General features: G+C 32.2%; 1 protein-coding gene across 4 annotated transcripts in view; it reads left to right on the top strand.

Moving 5' to 3' along the window:
• The window catches only part of SMC5 (structural maintenance of chromosomes 5), an 82,378-nt gene that overhangs the window by 34,172 nt on the left and 27,348 nt on the right, over nt 1-20,858 (top strand). For all 4 annotated transcript variants that reach the window (XM_016135520.2, XM_016135519.2, XM_036218098.1 and 1 more), the window contains 4 exons: nt 585-656; nt 12,328-12,583; nt 15,469-15,623; nt 18,536-18,649. In XM_016135520.2, the coding sequence (XP_015991006.2) occupies nt 585-656; nt 12,328-12,583; nt 15,469-15,623; nt 18,536-18,649 (597 nt within the window). The remainder of the gene's footprint in view (nt 1-584; nt 657-12,327; nt 12,584-15,468; nt 15,624-18,535; nt 18,650-20,858) is intronic.

The raw sequence follows: 20,858 nt of genomic DNA, 5'->3' as shown, positions 1-20,858 counted from the left end.
ATTTTAATTACAGGAGGATTCAGAGTAGTATTCCTAGAAACATTGAACTCCTTTTGTGAATTTATCATATTGGCTTTGTAATTTATATGCTTTTATGGAGGAGGGCGATAGAGGAAACTTGATATTTCTTAGAATAACTAGTATAATGGCATGTATGCAATATTACCTGTACTTTGAAAATATAACTAAAATTTTAATTTTATTTATCATGGCCTTCAACCTTTAGGGAGATTTTGGAGTCATAGATTATTTTGAGAGTGGTTTAAGTTATGGACCTTGCTATCCTGTAGGATTGTTTTTAGGACCAGATGGAAGAACACGAAAAAATAAATGTGAAGAGAAAAATACATGCATATTGCTGCAGTTATTTTTAGTATCAGTAGGAATAACCTTTTATAGATTTGCAAATAACTTGGTATTTTTGGTGATAATTATGTATTTGATTTGAAAGAAATTATGGAAAAGCTTTATGGGTTAACTTATATCACAACTTAATATTTGGATGGGTGAGGACACATAATTGGCTTGCTTGAGGTTTTAACTAATTCCCCCCCCCCACCCCCGCTTCTGTTTCAATCTTACAGGCAACAGATATTAAGGAGACATCTCAAAAATGCAAACAAAAGCAAGATGTTATAGAAAGGAAAGATAAACATGTAAGATTTTGTACTGAAATTTTTATTTTGCTAATTTGCTCTAGTTTTTGTGTTCAGGTCTGGATTATGGGACAGCCTCTTGTTTGGGAATTGTCTTAAGATCCTCCTCATTGTCTATTAACTTAATCTGTAATATTTGGAAATATAGCAGTTGCAGAGGATAATTAGGAAAACTTGTTTAAAACTACCCATAGATATGCCTTATGATCTTTGTAGCTGGGTGGCGATATAGTTTTTTAATAAGGTAATGGTAAAATTGGATTTAGTTATCTTAATAGCAGAAATTAAATTACAAGGAATTTATTCTGTTGTTTATGTTGAGAATAGGGCATTAAAAAGCTGATTACAAATTTTTTTTTCGTGGATAGGGCTTGATGGAAAATTATTTGAGAATGATTGGGCAAGAAAGTGGGCTCTTTAGCTAACAGATTCTCAAATGTATATGGGTTTCTATTTTCCAGGACCATTCAGAAACTAAATAGTGAGTTATCTGTCTTAGGGGTAGCTGCATATAATTTGAAGCATTCCTGGTGAAGCATTAGGTTTATCTCCCAGTTTTCAGCCATACACCTTTTTCTACACCTTTATCTTTAAGTTCCAGGCCTCTTCCATTAGTTTCTCTAGAGAATAAATCTCAAATTTCCATGGCAGAATCTTGGCTGCCCATGTTATGTGCTCAAGGTGTGTATATGACGGGGGCTGGTGGAGGGGTGGTCGTGCGGGGACATTGAGTAGGATGTAGAGCAGCGGTAATTCTCTTCTATGTGATGTCTTTTATACTTGACATTTTCTAGTTCTAAGAGTCTTTGGGATTTTTCTTCCTTTTTTTTTTTTGGAAGACTCAGCTCTTTTCATTTTTTTCTCTTTAACTCACCTTTTCCCCTGTGTTCCCTATAATAGCCTGCTAAATTAGTCCTCCCTTTACTACCTTTTATCTTTTGAATATTTATTGAAATCTCTAGTTGCTGGTGTCTCCTCCCTTATTCCTCTCTCCGTCCTTGTGGAATTGAACCCCTTTTATTCCATTTCTGTTAGAATTAGAGTTTAGGAGAAAAATGGCATAAAATTCATCTTTTAAATCCCTTATAGGAGTATCATGTTGATAGGCTGTCTGATGTTGAATGATTTTTGCATTTCTGTCATAAATCTTAATTGGTATTTTAATACATTGCTAGATTCAGCTAGAAATTCTTATATTTAGGATTTTTTGTGCCATTTGAGATGGGTCTAAGATTTCTTTTTTTTTTTTTTATCTTTAACTGGTTTTTCGGAATCATGTTGACTTTTCAAGTAGTTTTATACTCCTTGGACCAGTATTTTCTTTCTTCTCCCATTATATTTGCCAGAGTTTGCTACTTTTATAAGTTCTTGAATTTTTAGCTTTTTCCCTTTTTTAAAAAAGTTATAATTGAGATACAGCATTATATTAGTTTCATGATTTGTTATTTGTATTTGTTGCAAAATGTCCACCATAGTAATTCTAGTTAACATCCATCACCATTCATATTTACAAAAATTTTTAACTGGATATTTGTACCTTTCAACTCATTTCACCCACCCTCCAACCTCCCACCTATGGCAACCATTAATCTGTTTTCTGCTTATTTCACATGGCATAATGCCCTCAGGGTTCATCCATATTGTCATAAATGGCAAGATGTCATTCTTTCTTATAGCTGAAAATATTCCATATATAAATACATATCTCAGTTTCTTTATCCATTCACCTATCAATAGACACTTAGGTTGTTTCCATATCTTGGCTGTTGTAAACAATGTTGCAATAAAGATGGGGGTAGATATATTTTTTCAAGTTAAGTGTTTTGGTTTTTCTTTTGAAAAATGCCCAGAAGTGAAATTCCTAGGTCATATTTTTAATTTTTTTAGGAACTTCCAAATTGTTTTCCATAGTAGTTGTACTAATTTACATGTCCACCAGCAGTGCACAAGGTTTCCCTTTTCTCCATATCCTTGCTAATACTTGTTGTTTCTTGTCCTTTAGATAATAGCCATTCTAACAAGTGTGAGGTGATATATCATTGTGGGCATTTCTCTGATAATTAATGATATTCAGCATCTTTTCATGTACCTGTTGGTCATCTCTGTGTCTTCTTTGGAACAATGTCCATTCAGATCTCCTACTCATTTTTAATCAGATTTTTAATTTTGGGGGTATTGGGTTATGTGAATTCATTATATATTTTGGATAGTAACCTCTTATTAAATATATGATTTGCAGATATTGTTTCCCATTTGGCAGATTGCCTTTTCGTTTTGTTGATGGTTTTCTTGGCTGTGTAGAGCTTATCTTAATTTTTAATAAATACATTTGAGGGTATAACTTTTTTTCTGGTTATCTCTTGGCTACATCTCACATGTATCGACACGTGCTTTTATTTTTCAGGTTAAGATTTTATAATTTTCATTTCATCGTTTTCATTTATTTAAAGTTATAAAGGAGTTCTCATTTAACTTTTATGGATTCGGGATTTTTAAGCCTTTCTATGTGGAGCTCTGGTTATATTGCTTTATGGTTAATAAATATGGTCTTTATGACTTTGTTTTTGAGACCTCTTTTGGACTTTCATTTTATATTTGGTTTTTGAGACCTCTTTTGGACTTTCATTTTATATTTGGTTTCATTTTATATTTGGTTTTCATTTTATATTTGGTTTTGTACATCTATTTGAAAAGAATCTACTCTGTCTTTAGGTATGGAGATACATGTTAGAACAGGCTTACTATAATTATATTACAGAAATATTCCACTTTATTGTTTACCTGATTTATTCATTTTTAAAGTTCAGTATCTCTCTGAGTATAGATTTGTTTTTTTTTTTTGAAATTATATTAGTTTATGCTTCCTAGATTTTAAAGCTTTATTTTGTTCTTTGTCATATTTTGATTTATCTACTGTACATAATATTACTAGCTTTTGTTTTGAAATTTTTTTTATATTTGGTGTGGATAACTTTTCAAGCAGTTAAAGGAGTTTTAACTGCTTGAAAAAGAGTTTTAACTGCTAGAAAACAGTTGTTTTCTACTTACTTTGCTTTTTGTTTGATTCTTCCAACTCCTCTTTTTTTCTATTGCTGTTGATCACAGTTTTCTTACTCCATTTTTTCACTAAAGTTATATATTCTAAACCTATTCTACTGATTACTCTTACAGTTTAAATAACACATTTTTCTACAAAAAAAATTAGTATTTTTTTCTTCCACTTAAGACAAATGTAAGCAAGCTTTTATTTCCTTATCCTCTGTCAATATCATCAGAAATTTTACTTGTCAGTTATTTAAAAGGTTATTTTTTACTGTCTGTATTTATTCAGACCTAATAATATGTTTTATTGGTTTATTAGATCATTTTACTTTTTATATCACACTTCCTTTTGAGGAGGTAGGGATTTGGGGCGGGGGGGTTTGCTGAACATCTTGGGTAGGTGTCTTAGAAAGGCTCTTTGGGTCATGAACATTCTGAGTCCCTGCATGTCAGAAAATATCTTTTTGGCACTCTAGAATATTAATATGGCTGGATATTGAATTCTAAATTATAGATTTTTTTCTAAACACTTTGAAAGTCTTGCCTCAATGTCCTCTTTGGTCCAATATTGTTCCTGAGAAGAAGCAGAAATATAGGTAGGCAAAGACCATAATAGATAGACCCTTGAAGAAAGAAGAAAAGAAATTGAATTTGATTCTGTATGGAGTGAAAAACTGTGAGAAGGCTTTAGAAGTTTTAGAGCCAGAGAGAAACAGTATGTATATATGTTTATGTTTATTTATTTATTTTTAAAACACCCTGGATTGCCTAATGGAGAATGGACTATATGGGACAAAAATAAAAGCAGAAAGTTTACTTAGGAGGTTCTTGAGGTCATCTAGGCAAGTGATAATGGTTGTTTCAGAAAAATTCAGCTGACAGTATTTGCTCAGAGAATAGGTGTAAGGATTGAATTGTGGTAGATTCAAAGATCTAACTTTTTGACTTCACAGCTGATGGATATTGATACCTTTTACTAAAATGAAGATTCTAGGAAAGGGAAAATAAAAAGTTCTATTTGACTGTGTAATATTCCATCCTTTTACTTTAAACCTGTTTGTGTCTTTCAATCCAAAATGTTTTTCTTATAAATAGTATATGGTTGGATAACGGATTTTTATATATTCTGCGTTTAATCCATTTACATTTGATTTAATTACTGGCAAGGTGGACTTTTTACATGTACCATTTAGCTAATTTGTTTTCAATATGTCTTAATGACTGTTTGCCCCTCTTGTCTCCAATTATTACCACCTTTTATGTTAAATATTTTCCATCGTACTATATTAAATCCCTGGGTTCTTTTACTATGTGTTTTTTGAGCTATTTTCTTAGTGGCTGCCTTTAGAATTAATAATATCTTAATTTATAATATCTAGTTCATATTAATACCAACTTAATATCAGTAGTGTACAAAACTTGGCTCCTGTATAGCTTCATTTCCTACTCCCTCCTTTGTACTGTTATTTTCATATAAATTATATTTTTAATATTATAAGTATCAATAGAGTTTTATAATTATTTTTTTATACAGTTTCCATATACACACACACCCTTCAGGTTTAGTGTTTGCTAGAAGGACCCACAGAAGAACTCAGGAAAACATTATACTTAACAAATACTAGTTTATTATGAGGATACAACTCAGAAACATCCAAATGGAAGAGGTACATAGGATAAGGTATGTACAGAGCTTCTGTTTCCTCTCTGTGTGTGCCACATTCCCTGCATGTGAACATGTTCACCAACCTAGAAGCTCTATAACCTCATTGTTCAAGTTTCAAAGTTTCATTACCTGGGCATGATCGATTAAGTTATTGGCCATTGGTCTCTCACCCGTCTTCCCTTTTTGAGGTCCGGATGGGGCTGAAAGTTCCAGCACTCTAATTATGTGGTTAGTTTTTGTGGCAACCAGTCTCCATCCTGAGGGTATATATAGGCACCCTACCAAGAATCATCTTATTAGCATAAAATCAGGTATCATCAGAACTCTCAACCGGGAATCAGGGACAAAGACCAAATGATTAGTTGATAATTTTTAAAAATTATATCATAATTGTCTTTAATATTAAATAGGAGCAAAAGTTACAAATAGTAAATACATTTATATTACCTTTTGTATTTACCTATGTAGTTACCTTTACTGGTGCTCTTTATTTCTTTGTATAGATTCAAGTTACTTCTAATGACCTTTCATTTCAGCCTGAAAGACTAACTTTTAGTGTTTCCTGTAGAGTAGATGTGCTAATGATAAATTCTCTCAATTTTTGTTTATCTGTGAATGTTGTAAATTCTTTGTTTTTGAATGACGGTTTTGCTGATTAAACAGTTCTTTCAGCACTTTGAATATGATATCTCACCAACTTTTGGCCTCCATAGTTTCTGATGAGGCATTAGCTGTTACTCTTATTGAGGATCTCTTATACATGAATTACTTTTTCTTGCCTTCAAAATTCTCTTATTTTTCAGTAGTTAACTATGCTATTTCTAGATGTTAATCTTCTTGAGTTTATTTTACTTGCAATTAATTGAGCTTCCGTTTGAATGTGCAGAAAAATGTTTTTCATCACGGTTGGGAAATTTTTTGGTCGTTATTTTTTCAAGTATTCTTTCTGCCTCTTTTTCTTCTATCTCCTGAGACTTCTCTTATGCAGATTTTAATATACTTGACAGTGTCCTATATTCTATTCATTTTATTTTCTTTTCTGTTCATCAGACTAGATAGTCTCAGTTGACCTATTTTCAAGTTCACTTATGCTTTGTTTTGCCTATTCAAATCTGTTGAGCCCCACTGGTGAATCTTTTATTTCAGTGATTGCATTTTCTCCAGAATTTCTAGTTGACTCTGTTTTATAAGTTTGATCTCTATTGATATTCTCTATTTAATAAGACATTGTTCTCTTACTTTCCTTTAGATCTTTAGACATGGTTTCCTTTCATTCATTGAACTTTTACTTTTTTTAATAGCAATTTTAAGGCTTTTATTTTGTAAGTCAATTTTTGGGCTACCTTAAGGACATTTTCTATTGACTGCTTTTTTCTTGTTTCATTGAACGTGTTGTAATTTTTTTTTGGAACTGGACAGTTTAGTATGACATGATAACTTTGAAACTAGTCGTCCCCTCCCCTAGGCTTGTTGTTTGTTGATGATGATGATGTTATACTTCAGTTTCTTTTCTAACTAATTATGTGAAGTCTTTGTTGTCATGTGACTACTAAAGAGTCTGCTCAGTTAGCTTAGGAGTCAGCCGATCGGACAGATATTTCCTTAAATGACGGGAACCAGTTTGTCTCCTAGGCTTTGTTGAGGGAGGGTCTCTGAATGCATGTTGGGTCATACCTTCAATAGTTCACCTGGGCAGTTTTTTCACTTACCACTAAGATTTAGTTGTTTTTCTTGAGTTTGTGCCTCTTAAATTGTTGCAAGCTTTGATTGATTTTCAGTACAAGTTTACAACTCTTTCAGTCTTCACTTGCCATTTGCACAGAGCCTTGAGATGATACTTCTTTGTATCACCTTTGTGAGAGCTGAGGACCTCCTCTGATCTTTCTGGAGCATGCGCATAGCTCTGGGCATGGACACAGTTCTATTCATACATGTGGCCTAAATTCCCAGGAGCTTCCAAAGCCTCATATGGACATGCCATTCTCTGGCTTTTCCTTTTAAGTTTTATGGTTAGCCTATTTGCCACAACTCTTTTCATGTGACAGGCAACCGTGGTGTTAAACAGTTGCCACTGATTATTTTTGAAAGATGCTTTCAAGCAAAGGATTGCAGTGTGCAAGCTGTGGAGCCAAGTTAAATAAAGACAAACCTTGTATGTAAGATTTTCCAGACAATTGCCAGGAAGATCAGATAATGACAGTTCTTTGAGAATGAGAATTTGAAAGAGCTCTAACCTGTTCTAATCTCTCCAGTGGCTGCAAGGCTGCTGACTTCACTGTGATTGTGGGCTGTTGGTTTTCAAGGCTGCATTGGAACTGGGGAGAAGGGGAAGGGAATGGGAATAGGAATAGGGAATTCAGGCATTTTTCTTGAATAAACACTTTCCAGATTGTTGCAAGCCTTTGTTTAAATTCTAGAGTTCTGAAAAAGTTAATTTTGACAATTTTTGTCAATATTTTCATTGCTTTTATGAAGGAGTGATTTTTCAGAGTTCCTTCTTTCACCATTCCCGATGACTCCAGATCTTTTCTATATCTACAGAAAAATGTTGCTGTGATTTTTAATAGGAATTGCATTAAATGTGTGTATTTGGGCAGAATTGAAATCTTTACTGTGTTGAGTCTTCCAATCTATGAACACGGTGTGTCTCCGATTATTTAGATCTTTGATTTCTTTCATCAATGTTATATCATTTTCAGCATACAGGTCCTCAGGGTGTTTTGTTAAATTCCACCTAAATTTTTTATTTTGTTTCCTCCCCCTCTCTTCCTCCCCTCCTTGATTCTCTTTCCTCCCTTCTCCATCCTCCTCTCCTCTACCATTCCCTCCCCTCCCCTCCTACTTCCTCTCTCCCCCCATCCCACCTCCTCCCACCTCCTTTCCCTGCCCTTTAATCTATTCCTTGGTATTTTCTACATAGTCAGTCGTGTCATCTACAAATGGGGACAGCTTTATTTCTTCCTTTCTTATCTGTGTGCCTTTTATTTCTTTTCATCCCTTATTGCACTGGCTAGAACTTTTACAGCACAGTGTTGAAGAATGGTAAGAGTATACATCCTTGCCTTGTTTCTCATCTTAGGAGGAAAACATTCAGTTTTTCACCATTAACTATATATTAACTGTAGGTTATTTTTTTATGGATGTTCTTTATCAAGTTTAGGAAGTTCCACTCTTTCCTGTGTTTCTGAGAATATTATGAATGAGTGTTAAATTTTATCACATACTTTTTCTGCATCTATTGATATGATCATGTACATCTTTAGCCTGTTATTATTGATGGATTACAATGACTGATTTTTGAATATCAGATCAACCTTGCATGCATGAAATAAACTGCTTGGTTGTGATGTATAAATAAATATATAATTTCTTTTATATGTTTTTGAATTCTGTTTGCTAACAGTTAAAAGATTTTTATGTCTGTATTCATGAGGGATAATATTCTGTAGCTTTTGTTTTGTACTGTCTCTCTTTTAATCAGAATAATAACTAGCTTTATCAAATGAATTGGGAAGTGTTTCTTCTGTTTTTTATTGTTGTTTGTTTTGGAAGAGATTGTAAAGAATTGTTAATTCTTTAAAAATTCTGAATGGTTCTCAAATGACACTATCTGGCTCTGGACATTTGGGGGAGAGGGGAGTTTAAAATGATTAATTCATATTAATAGTTGTAGTGCTATATGAATAATTATTTTATACTGGATGACTTGTGGTAGCGTTTTTTGAGGAATTGGTCCATTTTGTCTAAGTTGTCAAATTTATGTGTATATAAGTTCTGTTATCTTTTTGATGTCTGTAGGGTTCGTAATGATACAGGTATCATTCCTGATGTTGGAATTTGTGTCTTCTGGAATTTTTTTGTTTTTTGTTTGTTTTGTCTTGCTAGAGGTTTGTTAATTTTATCACTTTTTTTTTTAAACAGCTTTTTGTTTCATTGATTTTTCTTTTTCTCTTTTCAGTTTTACTAATGTCTATTCATATCTTTATTATTTCCTTTCCTTTGCTTGATGTGGGTATATATTATTCTTTTTTTTAGGTTCTTGAGATGGAAGCTCAGATATTGAGACTTCCTCTTTTCTTGTATATAGATTTAATGATGTAAATTTCCCTCATTGCTGCTTTACTTATATCCCACAAATTCTGATATGTTGTCTTTTTATTTTTGTTCAGTTTAATGTATTATTTTTCTTTGAGAACATAATTTGTTTTTTCATTCACCTGATGGTGGACATTTAGAGGTTTTTTTTTTTTTTTTTGATTAGAGGCTATTACCAATAAAGCTTCTGTGAGTATTTTATAGAAGTTTTTATATGAACATATGTTTTCATTTCTCTTGGATCATTTTCTAGAAGTAGAATATCATAGGTGGATATTTAATTTTCAAAGCAGCTGTGAAACTTTTCCAAAAATATGTAGTTTTAATTGATAAAAGTTGACTTATGATGGCTTGAAATTTTTTTCAATAATGGTCCTTCACCATAAATAATTTGAGAAACACTGCTTGGAGTAGCCTTGGAGGGGTTATATTTAGGAAGCTACAAGTACTCTCCTTACATTTATACAAGGTAAAGCAGAATGAGTACAGATGGAGGTCGAGTGATGAATTTGAAAAGAGAAAATGCATTCTAATAAGAGTACTCCTATTTTAACTATGCTATTAATGAAACGTGAAACAACAACATTAGCTGAGTGAGTAGAGCGTATGCACCAATAAAGGACTGGGGAAAAGGAAGAAGACGTGAACTTAGAATAAAAGCACACATTTATTAGAGAAATGTAATAGGTCGTTTTGTGTCTAAGTTTTGTGGCCAATTTTTGAGAGTTTCTTCAATTAGTTCAGCTGCTTAGATATAGATATATAGAAGATATATAGTGAGGTTTTAAAAGATCTAGGCTTTTTTTTGGTTAATGTGACATTGGTAGAGGGTCACAGGTCTTTGCAAAGGAGTGGTGACAAGATTGTGGAACCTCGGCAGGTAGTGGGAATAGGAATACCATAGTAAGTGAATGAAAGACAGGGCATGGTGTTCAAAGAATAAGATTGTAGAAATACAACTTTCAGAGTGGTATGATTTGGAGGGATTTACATGATTGAGAATGTAACAAACAGTAAGAAACAGTGGTTGGTGGAAGGATGGGATAGGGGACAGTTGAAGTTCAAGAAGTCAAGGAATAGAGAGGCCAAAGAGATTAATTTTTCTTTATGTGTGTTGAAATCTCATGATGACAGGCATAATGAGGGAGAGGAAGACATTGAATCAGTTGAGTGGTAAAGACATCAATAAATGAAGTGGGTAAGGAAGAATTTTGAGGGCAGTAGCTAATGGATAGTAAAGTCTAATCCCATGGTCTTCAAAGGAACTGAAATGGGACTTAGTTAACAGAGGAAGTAGTACAGTAGGGATAAATGAAGACACTCTCCCCACTTCTGAGTTCTAAAATACTCTTTAAGAATTATGGCAGGAAATGGTCACCACTTCAGAGGCCTCTAGGGAGAAGTGTCTTCCAGGATAGCCAAGTTTCAATTAGAACAAGAACATTCAGAGCTAAACATAAGTATGATGGGATTAGTCATGGTAGTTTCTTGAACGATTTTTTGGTAGCTAGGATCTCTATTTTGCTGGGAGTGCAAAAGGTTATATTTATTAAATTTCTTGTCCTTTTTCATGGACTTGGACTACCTCATGTGTTGGTAATTTTTAATTTATACCTGTCTTCTGTAACATGCATATTTATTCTCCTGAATGGCTTGGACTTCATGGTTTCCTGGCTGAACATGGTGGCTTCTTGTCTGCATCCTTGTTTTAGGCCCATTGAACATTTTTAATTTTCAGATATGTAACATAATTTTTTAAATATTTTTTCTCCATATTTGGTATAGAAGAGGGTATTTTGGCATATGTTTAAGTTCATCATCTTAACACTGTCAAAGCTAAATTTTTAGGAAGAAGAAATTGATACCAACCCAAACTTCCAACAGTAGAGAATAGGCTAAAATGTAGTATAACCATATAACAGGAAATGATTCAGGTATTAAAATTTAATTTTGAAGAAAAAAAAGTTTTTATTTTTCAAGGACATACGGGATAATGAGAAATTGCTCTAAATACATTTTTAGTGATGTCATTTAGTAAAACATGTTCTGTAGATAGGTATTAAGAAGTAAATGTTTAAGGACATTAGGATTGTAGGATTTTTGTTTCTGTATTTTCCATATTTTCTATAATGAATGTTACTTTTAGAGGGAGTAAATGAGACTTGGAAAGTAAACTACTAGACAAATATGTGATGTGCTAACCTTATCTATTTTAATACAAAATTCTATTTTTGTTAAAAAAAAATTGGGTAAGTGTATATTTATGTATATGTGCTTTTTAAAATCTTAACGCTGTCTTAGGTAGACTTTGTGTGGTTTTGACAAAAATTTCATTGACAACTTAAATGATTTTTTAAAATAACTTATCCTGAACATAAGTCAACAAATCAGAACATTTGGGTTGATGTTTTAAAATCTCACAGTATTAATTTGAAGTGTTAGTAGAAAATAATTTTGTTGAAATTGTTTATTTCAGTTTAAAACTAATAAGGTGACATTTTATTATTGCTAATTTATTGAAAGTCTGTCACATACCATGTGACTTAATTTCAGTTTTAGCATGTGAAGCATGTATTTATTTCCTATAAATATTTAGCAATTTGATTGGCTTCATAAATATCTTATTCAGCAAATATTTAATGAATGCTAACTATATGCTAAACACTACTCTAAGTGCATGGGATATAATAGTTAACAAAGAAAGATATAGGCAGCCTGGTAGGTGTAACTGTCTAGTTCTAGTGGGATACCTTTTAGTGAGGAAAACACCCATGTTCTTAAGAATGTTTGCATTCTTAAAACTATAAAAGCCTTATAAACAAGGAGAAAGAAACAACCTCCAGTACTAACCTACTTTTGTTTTATTAGATTGAGGAACTTCAGCAGGCTTTAATAGTAAAACAGAATGAAGAGCATGACCGACAAAGGAGAATAAGTAATACCCGCAAAATGATAGAAGATTTGCAGAATGAACTGAAGAGCACAGAAAACTGTGTGAATCTTCAACCCCAGATCGATGCCATTACAATTGATCTGAGACGAGTTCAAGATGAAAAGGAATTATGTGAAAGTGAGACAATTGATAAGCATAAAGAGAGGGAAACTCTAGAGAAGGAGAAAAAGAGTAAGTTTTATTAAACTTAGAATGAAGACGTGTTTATAAAATGAAACTGTATCTCTGATGATGAGTTTTCTTCTTCCCTTGTTATGTCTTTAAATATTCAAGTCTAGTTCCTATTGAGGAAACTCAGCTCAATTACTCAAACGTTGTGCCTTAATTACCTTTATCTATCATTTATCATGATTAGCCACTGGCTGACCATTGTCTTAGGTCAGATTATAGCAGTTAATTCTCTAAAAATGCTTTGTTTTCTTTACAAAATCACTTGCTATTTTTCAGCTCAATTTTAAGTTCTTTATTCTAGTCTTCATAACCTTCCCTTTGCTTTATTCCTTTAAACCTGTCCAGTTTTACCTTTGCTTTTCTTTCTGTAGACCCTGTGGATAGCTTTATGGCATTATTCAAATAGAGATCTTATATTCTGTCTGCTCAGTATATATGACTATGATCAGTAAAAAAAATAAAATAAAAAAATAATACACCATTTTTATGTTTATCAAAGTACTAGATGTTTATGGTTAAAGGAAAAAAAAACTAGAAGGGTGACCCAACCTCTTTTTAACCTCCACACCCACTTTCAAGTGTAAACACTTTTAACTGTTTTAGTAGTTTTTCTCACAGTCTTTTACATATTTTCCACATATTCTCATTTCACCATAGCTTGATTCATCAATTTTAGACATTATCTTTTGACATTTTGTTACTTTAGATATAGATTTCGGCTCATATCTTTGTAATTCCTCAAATGAGACTATATTAATATTAGTTATTAATCATTAAACTTTATTAATATTGATTTATTACAAATACTCATATCTTTTGTTATAAGTGCTTCTTGAATATACACTGTAAGCTAAAAATACTAGTACTCCCATCCTTTTTACTTTTCTCCCTTCTCATATTGTAACTTCTCTAATCTGGAACTCACTTTTACATTTTTAAGACTGAAAACATTTTATTGAGAATGTAATCAAGTTTGGTGTGGTCTATTCTAAAAACTAGAAATATTATTTGTTATTACACCAATGAAGTTTATTCATAGCAGTGTATTACACCAAGTAGTGTATTATGACCTTATTTCCTTTCATTGATAGCTTTTTAAATTGTTTTAATTTACCTTTTTTAAAAAATATCATTTGTTTTAGCATTTACTTAAATTGAAAAACAAACAAACAAAAAAACACCTATCTTATCAGGCATTCTCTTGTGTTCTGGGGCCTTCTCTCCCCTTCTTAAGTTGATGGTTAAGGCCTCCTGCATGGCAGTCATCTGGGATTTGTCTCAGATCCTTTTCTGTGTTGGATAAAGCTACTCCTGAATTCCAAGTCTTCTATTTTTCTAAAATTACTCTCATATTTTGTTAGAGTACATCTTCAGGTAACCTCCTTAGAAGAGATATTTGGGAATTTCATAGTCTTTGCATCTCTGAAAATATCTTGATTTTGTCATATATATGACTCTAAGTTGAAATAGTTTCTCATAATTTTGATTGCTGACTGTGATTGTCTTCTGATTAGAAATCTAGTGTTTTCTCATTCTTTTGTATGTGACCTATTTATTTTTGATGGCTTAAAGGTCATATTTTATCCCAGGTGTTTGGAAATTTGAGAATAATTTGTTCGGGGTGGGTACTTTCAAGAAGTATTGACACACGTAAGAGCTACCTACCACAGGCTGTGTATATGAAGGAATCTCTCTTGTTCTCAACTTATCTGTGATGGCAGAGTTTCTCTCCTCCTCATCTCTGATGTCATCCTCAGTGCCTTCTGGTGTGAGGGAGGAATGTGAGTCACCCAGTGGGCTCCCGAACGGAAACCTAAGTCACAAAAGCCACAAGGAGGCAGCAGAACTAGAAGGCAAATAGGTTGTGAGAAGTATCAGGAAGAAACATTCACAATTTTTGTCTATAGAACTCGTTCTCTCACCTCCGGATCTTTGTGTTACTCTCTATGGGTGCTGGTATGGTTGGCTGACTTGCTTTTGAGTCTTAGCTCTGGCACATACCAACAAACTGAACTTTGGCAAACCAACTGAACTTTCTGATTTACCTTTTCCTTATATCAGATTGATAAAAATTCATTGTTTGCTTGACCTCATCTGGTTGTATCTAGATACAATGAGCTTATGTGGAAGTTCAAGTATTTTACAAGTGGAAAATTGTAGTAGAGGTCCTTAGCTTGAGAACTGAAGCCCATTACCATGCAGGGCATCTCATTCTACAAGGCAAAACTGATGAAGGAAGCAAACTGAAGATCACTAAATAAAATAGCATCAAAATAAAGTGGGAAAGGATAGTTATAAAGTGCCCAAGAAATGACCCACCTTACTTAGGAGGGATGTTTCTGTTAAACTCAAGAATGGGTCACGGAAAATATCAGATGTCATATGTGGAATGTGGAGAACAGGATAAATGAACAAACAAAACAGAAACAAACTCATACAGAGGCATTTTGATGGTTACTAAATTGTGTGTGTTGGGTGGGGGGGGTGGTGCTTGGGTAGGTTAGGTGAAAGGGGAGGGGAATAAGGTATAACTCGGTAGTTGCTGAAATAGTCATGAGAATGTAGAGCATGGATATTACAGTCAGTAATATTCTAATAACTATGATGTCAGATGGGTACTGAATATATTATGGTGATCACTTCATAAGTTATATAAATGTCTAATCACTGTTATACATTTGAAACTAATATATCAGCAGTAACTTAAAAATAAAAAATATTTTTAAAAAGCATCTATCATGGTTAAATGACAAAATAAGATATATTACTATGTTGGGTGCCTAGTGAATGGTGTTTGTAATGTATGAATCTAAGATATTCTTTTGTATTATTTTACTAATGAAGTTTTCAGAAAAACAATACTTAGTTTTATTTTTCAATTTTAGGTGTGAATGATCAAATTATACAATTTGATAATCTTATGAATCAAAAGGAAGATAAGCTGAGACAAAGATACCGTGACACATATGATGCTGTTTTATGGCTGAGAAATAACAGAGATAAATTTAAGCAGAGAGTCTATGAGCCCATAATGCTCACGGTAAGAAATTTTATTCATCTTGGTAGAATCTGTTTTATTATAGATTTTTGTTGTTTTAAGAATTCTTTGTTTTATTTAAACCCCTGGTTTTCCATTGTGGCAACTGGTATACTGCTGTATCCATACACAAGTATTGACCAAGGACCCTTGATCAATACACCTGTGAACTTTTTCTAGAAAGTAATGGAAATGCACATTATTGACTAAGAGTCATGTATTAAATCAGCTTGGTTAGGTGGTTCCTTCTGGCATTTGCTTTTCTTGGGTCCTAGCAGGCAATAGATTAAGTGCTACCAAAGGAGTAGAAAACTGCTGTAAATAAATATGTTGATATGAGGATCCTAACAAAAGATAGACAAGAAAATCACCTACTACAAAAACAAAGCATTCTGAGGATTCTGAGAGTGAAACCAACAGTTTGTTGACCTCATAAACATTTGAGAGCTCTTATATTATAAACTAAAACTTACCTAAAAATGACTTAAGGATTGTTTTTGCTGGATAATTTCTTTTACTTTAGAAAAGAATGTGCTATAAATCATTGCAGGATTCATGAAAAGTTCTATTTTATGTAACCCATGTTTGTGTTTACTTTATTAAATCATTTCATATAGTTTATTTTCTTACAGCTTACATTATCAAAATTAATATGCATAATACTGTATTCTCTTTTTGCTCAGGTATATGTTATTAGAATATTTTTGGCAGATCAAGAAGGGAATATATATTTTGGACTCAGGCATTATTGTTTTAATTAATCTGGTAAGGATTGGAAGAAAATATAAGAAAAAATATTGTGATCCTTAATATAATAAGTAACAGTCAAGTGTAATTGTCACATTTTTATTTAAATAGCAACCTCGAAATAATACTTTAGAACTTTATTAGTCATCCTCTTGTCACTTGGTTTTCTAATAGTAGCCTATATTACCAAGTCGCTTTACTTGCATATATTGATGGGGCAAAGGAGCAAAATTTTCAAAGATATTAGTTATGTAGGTTACTCTGTATTGGATTACTATGCAGCCATTAAAAATGGTGCTGTAGGCCCCTATGTATCTAAAAGGACATTTAAGATATGTTAACGAATTACAAAACAGATTACAGGGTAAGATATATAGAAAGATTTCATTTTAAAAAATTGTGAAATAGGATGCTGCCATCAACCACCAGATCATCTTGGAGTGTTATATATACTTCCTATATCTACCTCTCTCTGTCTTACTACCGTAACTATAAAGATGTGTCTTTGGAGAACTTTGCCAAATATTGTCTTCAGCAATCTCAGAAGAAGCATACTAAGAAACTGATGAAGCTGTAGAACCAACAGGTGGCCAGATCTTCCTTCAGAATATCGGGAAACCAGACCATGAATGTTGGAAAAAGTGTGAATCAGTCATTACTGGAAATGAACAAACTGGCCAGTAAATGACCCTTATTTCTATGACTTCCTTGAGAATTATTACCTAACAAATAAGCAGGTGAAATTCATCAAAGAATTGAATGACTGTGTGACCAACTCATATAGGATGAGGGCTCTCGAATCTGACATGACAGAATATCTCTGACAAGTATACCTGGGAAAGAGTAATAATGAGAGCTAAGTCCTAGACTGGCTTACCCAACCCTATTAAAAAAAAAAAAAAAAAAAAAAAGTGACTTCCTATGGTCTTATTAGCGTTACTTTACTCTTTATATAAGTTGTAGCAAATACCCACATATATTTTCCTTCATTTGTACTGTTCCTTCCAGTAATTTGATACCTCCCCCCCCAAAACATTGTGAAACAATACAGTAAATATTTATAGTGTTTATGTTCAGGTGCTATAGTATTTTATGTGGTTTTGTTTGTGTATGTTTTATCATTTTTTTACACTGATTGAGTAATATTGGCCAACATTTATGTAGCAAGCACTGCACTACTTTCTATTACACTCTTAATTCACAGTTATTCCTATGAAGTATAGACTGCGTACTGTACACATTTTAAGGATGAATTAAACTTTTCAGAGATTTAAATAGTATTTGATCAAGATCTCACATAGGATAAGTGACATCTGTCTGACCGCATAGCTCTAGTTTTTAACTGTATTCTGTATTTCATTTATATATTTATACATAAGATTATTTATGATAAATATATAAGACATAAATGCCTTCTCTTTCGTAAAGCTTTACTTTAAGAAAGCTGATCTCCATCTGCTGGACCTATTTTTTCTCTAAATTTGTATAGATAGCATTTTTTATGTACCTATTATAGAGATTTGTTGTGTTCTGCTTTTCAACATACTTACCATTTGTGATAAATAATAGATTATACTCTTCTTAAAACAACATTTTCCTGACCTATCTTAATATCTTCAATACATTGAGCCTCAACATGTGGAAATGACTAGTTAATATTTTAAAAATAAATTATTAAGTTTATGCTCTAGTGGTACAAATTTTGGGTTTCTCTTCAAGGCACTCATAATTACAATTAATCTATAGCTAGTTTGTTTTCATTAGTTTCATAAAGTTTTATTCAGTTCTTTGTTTTTGTGCTAGTCATTTATTACCATGTCTAATATGAATTCCTCTTGAAGATTAAGAAGAAAAATATTAAAAATTTGGAAACATGAGAAATGTTTATACTCTTAGGTCACTAAGACTATTTCAGTGTTTTCAGTGAGTTAACCAAAAAGGAACTTATTAGATAATATCAAAATTGCTATGCTTTAGGTACTATTTAAGTGTTAGCTTTTATTTTACTATGTATTAGATGTTTCTGGGTAATAAATAGATGTTTTACAATGTCGACCCTTTAATACTATTTTTTTTGTCTTTCTCAGGCATTTAATAAATCTAAGTTAAATATAATTTCTAGTAATCAGTTTGAATTAAATGAAAATCAACCTATTTTTTGTTTTTAGATCAATATGAAAGATAATAGAAATGCCAAATATATTGAAAATCATATTCCAGCTAATGACTTGAGAGCCTTTGTATTTGAAAGTCAAGAAGATATGGAGGTTTTCCTCAAAGAGGCAAGTACTAACCAACATAATATTTTAACTCACTTGACATTCATCTTGTAATGAATTTTAAAATTCAAACTAGAGCAATAAACGATAATGACTAATTTTACCAGCAGTAACTCTTATGTAAAAATCATTCAGTTTTGCTGACTTCTTTCCTATCTATGCCATTATTGAGGATTTGTTTTATAAAGAAAAATGACCCATAATTTCCTGTAATTTATTTTGAAATTATCATTTGGGATTGATATGAAGAGTAATTCTGTCACATTGTTGTAAGAGACAGTAACATAATGATGAACCTTTGTCTTCAGCATCCTTTTGAAAAATGTATTGGAATGAACTCAGGTTTTCTTTGGATGAGAAATCAATATGTTGTTATGATATAAATAAAACCATTGTCAAAAGAATGAGAATCTTGTATCAGACTAGAAAACACCACTAAGAATCGAAGTCACGGAAAGACAGTATGGTTTAGTAGTTTAAGAGCTTAGTCTCTAAGGATTAGCTGCCAGGATTTGAATTCTGGCTTTGTTACCAACTTGAGCAAGTTGCCTAAATGTTTTGTGCCTTAGATTTCTTATCTCTAAAATGGAGATAATATTATCTACTTCAGAAGATTTTTTGAGGATTAAATCATTTAGTAAATTAAAATATTTTAATAGTACTTGTTAACTGTTTATTGTTATATCTATGTAATAGTAATATATGTTGTTGGCTATACATGTTGTTAATGTAAGATTTTTTTCCTTTTGCATATGCCTCTACTTCTTTAAAAGCTCCAGAAAAATTGAGTTTAGATTTCATTTTGTTTAAAACTTTGCTAATAAGTCTAAGTGAGGATAGGAACCTGAATCAGCTCAAGTGGGCCTGTTTCTCTGGTACACAAGTGATTGGAGAGAATCTTTACTTTCTTTGGCTTTTATCTTATTGCTCCCCATCTGGTTTGGGAGTTGGGCAGGGTATGTGAGTATCTGGTGACTGGATAAAAAGGTCGAATGAATAAAATTATAAAATGGACTCCAAGAACTTAAACATTAGTGTATTTTAGAACTTTTTAAGACTAAACAGTGAGTTAGTAATCTGGCGTTAGAGCTCACTGAAGAAGTTGGTTGCTTGGGTTATGAGTCTGTGAGACATGGCACACTGTGAAGGGTGTTCGGTTAGGTGTTATATCTAGATGATTTGTATTTTTCAAATCATGCTAGCTTAGCCTACACTGAAGAGCTTGCTTTGCATCAAAAATGTATGCTTTCTCTGTGCTGAGTTTTTGAACCATATATTAATAATATGACATTGGTTCTTCAAAATGTGACCTTTGTTATTTTTTTCTTGTTCTATAACAACTTTCCATAGCATCTCCTCAGTAGGACCAGGACTTTCTCTTACATGTATTACTTTTTATGTATTTTAAATTGTGATATTTATTATATATAACCTTCTTCTTGTTACCTACTAGAATACATTTCCCATCCTTAAGTAACTTATAAACTATCTTCACAGTTTTTGCCTTTTAGTATACTACCATGTACTACCTTCACAATTTTTGCCATCTCTGGGTACTAACTGTACTATTATTTAATATATATTTAATATATTATTTAATATATATTTTCTTTAAATCACTTTTTACTACTCAAACAAAATATTCTAAAAGGAAGTATGTCACTACCAAATTGGAAAAAACATAATTAGTACAACAGTAAAGTTAATAAAAACAGTGTTAGTAAATCCTAGATCTGTACTGTTGTTTACTGAAAGCAGAGAACGTGATTAAAAAGATACTGAGTTAAGGACATTCTGACAACACACAGAAACTTTTTCCTTGGTATGATTAGAAATATTGAAAGGGAATTGAAAAGGAAATTATTTTCTCATTGTCTAATTCACTTTTATTTAGTGTTACCAAACAATACATTTTACAGACTTACCCTACATGTGTCATTTATAGATTGCTTCATAGCCAATATTATTTCATCTGTATTGTTTCGTCTATACCTTTACTTCTCTATTTCTTTTTAATAACTTTTTATTTTTATATAACTTTAAACTTACAGAAAAGTTGCAAGAGTATAGATGGAAATTCTGTATACTTTTTAACCTGATTTTTCACTATTTACATTTTTCCCTATTTACTTTATTATCTCTCCATTTGCAAAGTACAGTTTTGCTATATAACCCAATATATGTTACAGTCCAACACAAAAGGGTACCTTCC

This window comes from Rousettus aegyptiacus, unplaced genomic scaffold (genome assembly GCF_014176215.1).
Source record: "Rousettus aegyptiacus isolate mRouAeg1 unplaced genomic scaffold, mRouAeg1.p scaffold_m13_p_3, whole genome shotgun sequence".
NCBI lineage: Eukaryota > Metazoa > Chordata > Mammalia > Chiroptera > Pteropodidae > Rousettus > Rousettus aegyptiacus.
Note: the sequence above shows the minus strand (reverse complement) of the source record. Positions and strands in the feature narration are given on the sequence as shown.